The sequence below is a fragment of the Sinocyclocheilus rhinocerous genome, unplaced genomic scaffold (genome assembly GCF_001515625.1).
Source record: "Sinocyclocheilus rhinocerous isolate Xijiao unplaced genomic scaffold, SAMN03320098_v1.1 scaffold127, whole genome shotgun sequence".
In the NCBI taxonomy this organism is placed as follows: Eukaryota; Metazoa; Chordata; class Actinopteri; order Cypriniformes; family Cyprinidae; genus Sinocyclocheilus; species Sinocyclocheilus rhinocerous.
Genome location: NW_015664685.1, coordinates 508,386 through 519,450, shown reverse-complemented (window position 1 = coordinate 519,450; position 11,065 = coordinate 508,386). Strand labels below are relative to the sequence as shown.

Below are 11,065 nucleotides of genomic sequence, written 5' to 3'. Positions count from 1 at the left end.
GTTGAATAAATGATTCAATGACTCACTGTTGAATGTGTTTTTATTCCATTGCCTGTATATAAGATTAGTATTGACCAAGTTCAGAGGCTGTCATATGTGGATTAACCATGTTGTGTATTTTCAACAGTTTCCAATATGAAAAATAACTTTTATATTGATGCAGTGGATTTATTGCATTTTGGAAAAAAATAAAAACAGTGTCATGGATTTATTGCATTTTTGGAAGAAAAAAAAATTATAATAAATCTTTGAAAATCAAAATCTGGATTTGAATTTTTAATGTTATTATAACCTAACGTTAAAGATGCTATGTGAATGTTTGAAACAGAAAATAGTGGTTTTCATCTTGCCACTTTCTTGTTAAAGAAAAAACATTTTTACTCAAATTAATAGAAATGGATTTATAGCGTTTTGGAACCAAATTCTTCATATGTAATGTAAATATTTGTGTCTCGATGAGTTTATATACTGAGCGGAATGAGGAACAAGACTTGTATTTTGAAAAGCGTCACAGATGGAAGCCATGTGTGGGGAAATGTTCACGTCACTTCAACTACCACCTCACTTAACATTGTAGCTGCTAGCTATCGAAAACAGATTATTTTCATTAAATATGTATTTCGAAAATCAACGGTTTTTCTTTCAGGATTCGGCGCTGTGGGTCAGCAGTACATGAGCGATTTCAGCACCAAAGAGCCCTAAATTGTGCGGTTATTATCGGTTTCAGCTGTCTTAACAGGCTAACAGTAAGACACACAACAGTCTTTGCTTCTCAATGATGAGCTCTCAAATAGATAAACAGTGAAATATCTAAGACATAAACGCACACAGCAGAAGCATGGACGAAAAATACAGCAGTAATGTCATCTCAGGTGGGAAGCTGGGACGAGTTGAGGCTCCAGATGCCAGGTAAGACAATAATCTGTGTTAATATTTCCCTAAATACTCAAAACAACAAGTACTGTGGCAGTACCATGTTACACTTTTTTGTGAGGTCCAAAACGTATGGTATTGCAATGGGTTTCGTGATATTTTTATGGTAATAACATTGTAGTTTTTGGTAAGAGCAGCACAACATGTTCTTGTCGGTTTTTACTTTTCTACTTCAACTGAATGTTTTTTATTTCCAGATTGACCCGGTACATAGTATTACTCTACTTTACCAAGCTGCTGAAGGCTTTTGGGATATTTGAGTCATATGATCTCCTTAAAGTTGTGCACATTGTACAGTTTCTCTTTATTTTGAAAATGGGGTAAGGAATGACATCATAAAATGAATATATTACAGATTGTGAATGTCATGATTGTTTATTTACAGTATTTTGATTATATAAATTCCTCCTTTTCTGCATAGGTGTGCGGTGATACTGGTTTTCTTTCAAAAGCCATTTTCATCTGGAAAAATGATTCCTAAGAGACAGGTAGTATGTTCTTCAATTTTGAAGTTCTTACCACTTAAAGGGTTAGTTCAGCCAAAAGTGAAACTACTGTCATCATTTACTCACCCTCATAACTCTTTCGTTCATCTTCAAATCACAAATGACATTTTTTAAATATTCTCTCATCCTTTTAGTCCTTCCATTGAAAGTCCTCAAAACTCAAACTTTCATACATTAAAAAAGTACAAAAAGATGATGTAAGAGTAATCCTTATTAATTAAATGGTATAATCCAAGTATTCTGAAGAGACGTGATCGCTTTATATGATAAACTGATTCAATTAAAGCTTTTATTCACATAGCTGAACTGTACTTGTTTGAACTAACCCTTTAGAGGCAATAAGACACTGTTTACTTAATACACATTCCTGGTCTAATTTTGCACGATTCATCAATGAACATCAATGAACTTCTCAACTGACATAAACTATTTAATACCATTTAATGTTGATTGTATTAAAAGTTACAGCAAAAATGGCATGTAATAAGATGGATTGAAAATGCCATTTCATATGGATTTTGTGCCTATTATGAACATGGTATTTCATCTGTTTAACTTCTGATTTCAGTGGATTAAAATCCTCAAGCATGCTGTCATGAGCTGTGTCATCTCCCTGTTGGGTTTCTTTGGGTTGACACTCTGTGGACCACTCAGGTTTGTTTTTGGGCTAAATCTAGAAATTAGCATCTTCCTCCCTCTGTCCTGTTATTTAACAAGCATTTGGCCTAAACGGATGTGATTTCTTTCAGGACCCTTTTGCTGTTTGAGCACAGTGATCTGGTGGTGATCTCTCTCCTCAGCGTTCTCTTCACCAGCTCTGGAGGGGGACCTTCTAAGGTCAGAATTCTAGAGAAATCATAACTGTATCAAAGAAAAGACCCAACTGAAAACTCATCTCTTCTGTCAGCGCCTAACCGCGTCCTGTTAAAAAAAATAATAATAATAATCATCCCTTTCACTATTCTTTAATCCCTCATTGTTCTATCTTATACTATTCTAACCAATGTTGTAAACTGTGTATTAATAGTGCTTCTTGTGTTTATTTCCTAGGGATGCACCGAATGTTCGGCAACCAAAATTATTCGAATAAGAGAAAAGACAGAATAAACTGTACTGAACAATGACGTAACGCTATCAAATAGCAACCAGCATAGAGTGACTCCGTGTCTACACCGGACGCGACAGTTGTCGTGTCGCGCCGCACCGCAACAGCTAAAAAGTCTGTCTACACTGGACGCGACAAAGCGACCGTTGAAAATCATTTGAAATTTGTGTCAATACGTCATAAATAGAACGCGGCAGCAGTTTTCTGTCGGGGATTTGTCGTGTCGCGCTGCGCCGCATCCAGTGTAGACAGCATCACTGATTATAATGAGTTCTATAGTATTTTGTTGCGCCGCTTGCGTCCGGTGTAGACACGTGTGAGAGGCGTGCACTCTTTATACACACATGTCAGCAGTGTGGAAGCATTTAAACTGTCCGAGAAAGACGCAAAAATCATTACAAACTGTATGATGATTGAAATCGCGAAAATGGCCTTAAACAATTAGTAAATAAACTGCAGAACGTCATGTTTTCTAATACATGCACGCATTGCATGTATTCTGACAGCGATGCACGAGCTCGCAGCGGATCTGCTTGTTAACCAGGGTTCAAAGGCCAAAGCCCGAGGAAAATCTGCGCTGAACCAGTGTTACTCGTCAGTTGCTCAGTCACATTTTTATGATTTTTTACAAGGTATGTGACAAAGCGATACGTACGACGTATTCGTAATGAGACTTATTTATAAATCTACTGTTGTCAACAAAAAGAAGCATTGAGGTCTTCCTGCGCATTTCCGGCAAAATAAAAGTTGAGAAAAAGCAAGAACTCCATCAACATTCATAAATGTTAGTATTGTAATTTTACTGTTGTTCTGAAAAAATAAAAAGTAAGACAATAATAATGATAATAATAATTACAACAGCTCTGTTAATACATTTATTATAACGTACACATAGTGTTCAAATTGGGATTTGTAATATTTTCTAATGTTTTAAAAGTCTCTTCTCAGCAAGGCTGCTTTTATTTGTACAGTAAAAAAAAAATACATGCCTGCTTCAAGAAGGGGGTCTGATGGCCAAAAAATATTATTTTACTAACTTATTAATTTAAAGTTAAATTGTGCTTTGTTGGTATAATGTCTGCTAGAATGTTAAAACATGTTCAGTGTTAAATATTTTTAAATCGTTTTTTTAATTGATTCTTTCTTTGAAAAGCCAGACAAAACAGTATTTTGGCTATATAATGTATGCAATGGTGAAAACAATTGGCAAAATACATGGGGGGAAAAAACTCGAAAAACCGTGTTCGGTATTCGGCCCACTGTTTCATTTTGTTCGGTTTCGGCTTCGTCCAAGAATTTTCATTTCGGTGCATCCCTATTATTTCCTCTTAATGATGAATCGCTTGTATTCTTCATTTGTAAGTCACTTTGTATAAAAGCGTCTGCTAAATGAATAAATGTAAATGTAGAATGAACCATATACATTTGTGGTCAAAACTTGACCTACACTTTGCAGTATCTGCAAAATGTTAATTATTTAACCAAAATAAGAGGGATCATACAAAATGCAGGTTATTTTTTATTTAGTACTGACCTGAATAAGATATTTCACATAAAAGATGTTTACATATAGTCCACAAGAGAAAATAATAGTTTTTAAAAGAATTTATAAAAATGACCCCGTTCAAAAGTTTACATATGCTTGATTCTTAATACTGTGTTGTTACCTGGATGATCCACTGACGTTTTTGTTTTGTTTTGTGATAGTTGTTCACGAGCCCCTTGTTTGTCCTGAACATTTAAACTGCCTGCTGTTCTTCAGAAAAATCCTTCAGATCCCACACATTCTTAGATTTTCCAGCATCTTTTGCATATTTTAACCCTTTCCAACAATGACTGTATGATTTTGAGATCCATCTGTTCACACTGAGGACAACTGAGGGACTTACATGCAACTATTACAAAAAGTTCAAACGCTCACTGATGCTCCAGAAGGAAACACGATGCATTAAACATTTTTTTAATTTAAAGAGCAGGGTAAATTGAACTTTTTTTTGTCTTCTGGGAAACATGTAAGTATCTTCTGTAGCTTCTGAAGGGCAGTACTAAATGAAAAAAAATATGATATTTAGGAAGAAAAATGTACACATCTTCATTCTGTTCAAAAGTTTACACCCCTGGCTCTTAATGCATTGTGTTTCTATCTGGAGCATCAGTGAGCGTTTGAACTTTTTGTAATAATTGCCCTCAGTTATTCTCAGTGTGAAAAGATGGATCTCAAAATCATACGCAAAAGAATTTTCTGGGACCTGAAGGATTTTTCTGAAGAACAGCAGGCAGTTCAAGACAAACAAGGGACTCATGAACAACTATCACAAAAAAAACACACACACAGCTGTGGATCATCCAGGTAACTTTTAAATGGGGTAATTTTTATAGGTCAGGTCAGTACCAAATAAAAAATACCATGCATTTTTTATGATCCCTCTTATTTTGGTAAAAATAATTCACATTTTGCAGATACTGCAAAGTGTATGTAAACTTTTGACCACAACTGTATACCAGCTGGTACATTTCTCTGTGCTCTTTTTTTTTTTTATAGACGAGGGGTGCTGCTTTCTTCATAGTTGCTGTGATATGCCTATTGCTCTTTGATAATGATGATCTCATGGCAAAAATGGCAGAGCACCGTATCCTTTAAAGACTAAAAATATGTTTTTACTGTTATTATATCAAGGTGTAATGTCTAATTTTATGACACCATGCAGGCAAAATGTAAAAATTATTGATTGTTTTTAGATAAAAAGGAAAGTCATTTCAAAGGTGGAAAAAGTTATTTCATAAGAATTTTATTATTTGGAATGACATTTACAGTCACCATCATGAGTGTGTGTTTGATAGGGGTGTTAACAGTCTACTCGAGTCACGATTTGGTTCAATACACGATACTGATCTCATACAATACTAATACTCTCACTATACTTTTCAAACAAAGCCAAAATAGAGATAAAATGCACGTGCATTCTGCATTTTTAGCTAAGCAGAATCATGAATATTTCTATTCTGGTGTTACCATTGCCCTATGGTAACACCAGAATAGAAATATTCATGATTCTGCTTCGCTAAAAATGCTGAATTATATACGCATATGCTTACACTCTGTCCCTGACTACTTACATTTAAAAAACGTTTTTGATATTATGTTTTATTAAATAATGTATTTTATTTTTTATTTATTTATTTACCATATATAATGCTAAATTAAATCTGTCTAAATTAAAAATTTTAGTGAACTATACACAATAGAGAGAGACTTCACAGTACATATTGTTGCATTTTTGTATTGCAAATATATTGTTACACCCCTAGTATTTGGCACTTTTAACTTTGTGGTGTTATCTGCAACTGTATAGACTTTAACTCTACTTCTTATAGCCGAGGGACACCATGACAGTGCTCTTACCCATGCGCTGTACACCGGAATTGCATTTTTAGGTGTGGCGGACCACAAGGTGTGTTTTTGATCACTATTTTAAAACCTTTAAATGCTGCTCCTCAGTGTTGTGTCATTGTTTACTTCAGTACAGACTCATTTACTCACTAATGGTGTGATCTGATGGAGAATCAGCGAGATCATGGTGATTAACTTTCATTTTCTGAGTAGGGTGGAGTGGTTCTTCTGGTTCTAGCTCTGTGCCTGAAGGTGGCCTTCAACACAGCATCTAGAAAATTATCAGTGGATATTGGGGGCGCAAAACGCCTTCATGCTTTATCTAGCCTGGTGTCCGCTGTAGTTCTACTGCCCTGGGTCATAGTGCTGTCTGCGACGACTGAGGTAAGGACCAGCAGAAGCTTTCTTCATAATGTAGTGGTTCTCAACCTGGGGTGCTTTGCAAACATCCAAACTTTGTGGTAGGATAAGTATGATTTCTAGACCTGGAAAATGACCTGGGGATGCAACATACTGTATAGATACTGTAGTATCAAATTGAAATTAGTCTTATTATTACTAGTTGGAGGCTGTTAGTACTTCTAATTTATCGACTTTTAGGAGTACACTAGTATATTTATATGACCTAAAACTAACAGACATGGACTAAAAGCCACACAACTTCAATTCTGATTTCAGTGGCAATCAGTTAGTACCTGAGAGTATAAATATTTTCAATCAAAATAGTGTACCATGTTGCAATATATTGATCTTAATATAAGCATTTTAAATTATACAGACATTTCTATAAGTTCTTGACCTTTTTAAAATGAAAATCCTCAGAGTAAGGTAGAATCCTGGTCTGGCCTCATCTTGCCATTCGCCATGATCATCTTCTCTGTGATGATACTGGACTTTTACGTGGAATCCATCTGCATGGCAAAGCTGGAAACCTCACGCTGCGCTCGATATGGCTCCATCTTCCTGTTCCTCAGCGGCCTGCTGCTGGCAAACTTCTGGACCCACCCGCTAACCGACCAGCTCAGAGCCGTGAGTAAGTCAGTCCAGCAGAGTAGCACTGAGCATGTGCTATCAGGTGGAGTCCTGGTCAGCGCCTGCTTCTTCATCATGGGTAAGTTTATATCTCTGATAGAAGATTTAATGTTCTTTTTAAAAGTTTGAAAGTTTTATATATTCTCCCGTCACAGAAGCAATCTGAAAAAAAAAAAAGTACAAATTCTCATCACAATGTTGTAAATGTTAAAACATGTAGTGTTTTAAAACAATACATTTTACTTTTTCCTAATTGAATGAACCATTTGATGTTTTCAGCTGATAGCATACTGTCAGCCCCATCTTCAAAGGGTCAGAAGGGAACATTGGTGGGTTATTCCCCTGAAGGAACTCCTCTGTACAACTTCATGGGAGATGCGCTCCAGCACACATCCCAGTCTCTGCCTCGCTTCATCAAAGACTCGCTCAAACAGATCCTGGAGGAATATGATTCACGGCAGATCTTCTACTTTCTATGTCTCAACCTGGTACGCTTAGCTCATGTTTTTATTAGATTTTGGTCAATGAGTGTACAGTGGGGAAAATATTTATTTGATCCCCTGCTGATTTTGTAAGTTTGCCCACTTACAAAAAAATGAAGGGTCTGTAATTTTTATGGTAGGTTTATTTTAACGTATAGAGACAGAATACCAACCAAAAAATCCAGAAAAAACACATTATATAAAGGTTAGAAATTGATTTGCATTTCAGTGAGTGAAATAAGTATTTGATCCCCAAGCAAAACATGACTTTGTACTTGGCCGGGCGGGGCTAATAGCCTCGAACCTGTAGCACCGAGGCCAAAATCACACTGCGTTTCCACCGTCGGGCCAGAAGCTCCACTGTGCTTCACTAAAGCCCGCCCTTTACACGCCTCTCAGGAACAACGTCACGCAACCCCATCATTTCACCAACAAAGAGAAGTTATCAGAAAACTAATAAGAAATAAGTCACTGGAACTAGCGCGATCACAAAACGAACATGATAAAAGCGGCCGTTTGTTTGCATGCTTTGTTAAAGATTTAAATCCAAAAGCATCGATGTTTTACAATAATAAGTGATACATTGATCATAATGAATTAATTTATCAGGATTGAAAATTAGTCACACAGAAATAAAGCGGTATGAACATAGCCTACCTACTTATTCAGTCGAGTCTTTTTATTTGTAGTCACAGTATATACATCACATTTAGAAAGAATGATCATTTCTATATTTTTATAAAAGCTCCCGAACAAAAAACATTATTATATTTTTATGACACATGCGGAGCTAAACTGTCGAGACGAGACTTATGACAAATAAAAAATGTTACTAAATAAATACACGATTGTGATAGAGAATAAGAAGCTTACGTCTGATTTCTTCAAGCGGTCGTATTTACCATGTTTACTATCGAACTATACTAGCGTGCATAGTCTTTTGCATCGCTTATAAATATTTCTGCCTTGTATGGTGATCATAATCCACTTCGGATCAAGTTATTTAAAACACTCGCGTTTTGAACTAAAATTATTTTAAAAGTCTTTAATGCTAGTGTTATAGCTGTTAACTTTATGAAATGATCCACGGCACTGATGCTCTCCAGATGCGGAGATACTCTGCCTTTGTTCATAACCACTCATCTAGCCCCAGCTGGCCCGCTTTAGCCCAAGGTTTTCGTCGGGCCAAAAAACCCGGGCCATTGGCCCTGAGGAAGCACCAGCGAGGCACGATCAAGCACCGGAAGTGACAGTGGAAACGCGACTGGCCCTGGCACGCACTAGCACGCCCGCTTTTGGCCCAACAGTGGAAACGCGGCTAATGTGCTTCTTCTTGAGCCACTCCTTTGTTGCCTTGGCGGTATGTTTCGGGTCATTGTCATGCTGGAAGACCCATCCATGACCCATCTTCAGTGTTGTGGCTGAGGGAAGGAGGTTCTCGTCCAAGATTTTACAGTACATGGCCCCGTCCATTTGCCCCTCAATGAAGTCGTCCTGTACCCTTAGCAGAAAAACAGCCCCAAAGCATAATGTTTACACCTCCGTGCTTGACTGTAGGGATGGTGTTCTTGGGGTCATAAGCCCTATTCGGACAGTAATTGTTTCTCAGGGGGACGTAAGGGATTTTCACCATTTACAGGGGGTAGTCTGTGATTTTATTGCCGTCCGAATCCAGAATGTCTGTGTTTTTCTCCGACCACCCGTGTAAAAATCCCCGGTCGAATTACCTACTGTTTTTTGACAAACACCAAGGTCGTGTAGTGATTTAATTACCGTCCGAATCCACATCTTCGAGTTTACAAAAATAAATCAATACAAAATTCATTGTTTAAATCTTTTTGTCCACTGCAGAGCACCGTATAATAGGTGTTGAGCTTCGCCGTAATTTGCACGCATTTTAAAGATATAGCCTACATTTATTACGGAAATGTTGGAAAGTATTTAAGAGCAATATTTATTCGGCTGGAAGATCTTTAGAACAAAAAGGAGAAAGATAAATAAAGCACATTAGGCTACATTTAAAATGGGCCGTTATTCTGGCAGCAACAGGTGTGCAATACCATTTTAAAATGCGTAGCCTATTATATATTATTACATTAAAAATATAAACCAAGAAGCTTCATGCTTACTTCATGTAAATAAAAGGCTGCATTATTATTTCCACTAAATTCCCCATATTAAAAATGACATAATTTGAGAGAATTGCAAGACAAACCATTCATCTAGCCTATAATAGCGCGTCTGTCTTTCTATTTTTAAACAGGATATTTAAATAATAAAAAGATACGATATTGTTATTACATTAAATATTAATTTATTCTCATTATTCCAAGCATGTGACATTTTATTTACAGCAGACAATCATGCAACCGACCACGTGAGCAGCACGCGCGTTCCCACAAAACTCGCTCCTCCACCGTGAATAAATCACCATCCGAATGAGTTTTATCACTGAGGTGCCATGCAAATGTATTTTTACTGACATCCACATGAGAAACAATTACCGTCCGAATAGGGCTATCCCTCACCTTTCTCGTGATCATCCTTACCCCATGAGGCAAGATCTTGCACGGAGCTCCAGACCGAGGCCGATCTGTGGGAGCCAGAATTCTTGCTGCTTGGTAGGGGATTAATACTTATTTCACTCACTGAAATGCAAATCAATCTCTAACCTTTATATAATGTGTTTTTTCTGGATTTTTTGGTTGGTATTCTGTTTCTATCCATTAAAATAAACCTACCATTAAAATTACAGACCCTTCATTTCTTTGTAAATGGGCAAACTTACAAAATCAGCAGGGGATCAAATAATTTTTTTCCCCCACTGTAGAAGACACTCAATTTAAGTCCTTTAATGTTAATAGCTTACCATTTTTTTGTTATTTCTTTAAGACAAGTCATATTTACAGGGAATGATTGTATGGTTCAAATGTCCTAGTCTACAGAAAATTTTGGCATTGAAATGTAAACTGTCTATCTGCTTTAACTTACCTAGATTTTAATAAATGACCCATTTTAACAGTATATAAACAATCTTGTTGATCTTGATTCAGGCCTTCACATTTGTGGAGCTCTTCTATGGTGTGTGGACCAATAGTCTGGGGCTGATCTCTGATGGATTCCACATGCTGTTTGACTGCTCGGCTTTGGTTCTGGGGTTGTTTGCTGCCCTCATGACCAGATGGAAAGCGACCAGGATATATTCCTATGGGTAAGGTTGTGCTAATTTGAAGAAAAATTCTATTTGTTATACATTTGTAACCAATTAGACTGATTTTGTTTTGTGGATGATAAAAATGCACAAAAAAATAAATAAATACCGTAGACTTAAAGGTGCGGTCACATTTAACATTGCTCTGAAATTTCACAGACGAAATCCAGTCATTCAAATAGAAATCCATGATTTACAGATTTCACTCATTTTCAAGGTAGACACGCTGACTAACAGAAAGCTGCTTGGTTTGAAAATGTCATACTATGCATAATATATCGCTATGCTGTTTACAAAAACTTTTTTCCACAAAATTTTGCGGAAATATTGCTAATGTGATTAACTTTAAGACTGGAATGCAATATACACACAGGGGCGTAGTTTGCGGCGGGGATGGAGGGGTAT

The 11,065-nt window shown here is 36.7% G+C and overlaps 1 protein-coding gene across 1 annotated transcript in view; it reads left to right on the top strand.

Moving 5' to 3' along the window:
* The first annotated feature begins 490 nt into the window (after positions 1–490).
* LOC107730343 (zinc transporter 5) overlaps positions 491–11,065 on the top strand; it is a 15,302-nt gene continuing 4,727 nt past the window's right edge. Inside the window, exons 1-11 of the mRNA XM_016541156.1 lie at positions 491–909; positions 1,131–1,253; positions 1,355–1,421; positions 2,008–2,093; positions 2,189–2,276; positions 5,087–5,174; positions 5,920–5,996; positions 6,149–6,319; positions 6,758–7,046; positions 7,247–7,455; positions 10,503–10,660. Coding sequence (XP_016396642.1) covers positions 839–909; positions 1,131–1,253; positions 1,355–1,421; positions 2,008–2,093; positions 2,189–2,276; positions 5,087–5,174; positions 5,920–5,996; positions 6,149–6,319; positions 6,758–7,046; positions 7,247–7,455; positions 10,503–10,660 — 1,427 coding nt within the window. The 5' untranslated portion in view covers positions 491–838. The remainder of the gene's footprint in view (positions 910–1,130; positions 1,254–1,354; positions 1,422–2,007; positions 2,094–2,188; positions 2,277–5,086; positions 5,175–5,919; positions 5,997–6,148; positions 6,320–6,757; positions 7,047–7,246; positions 7,456–10,502; positions 10,661–11,065) is intronic.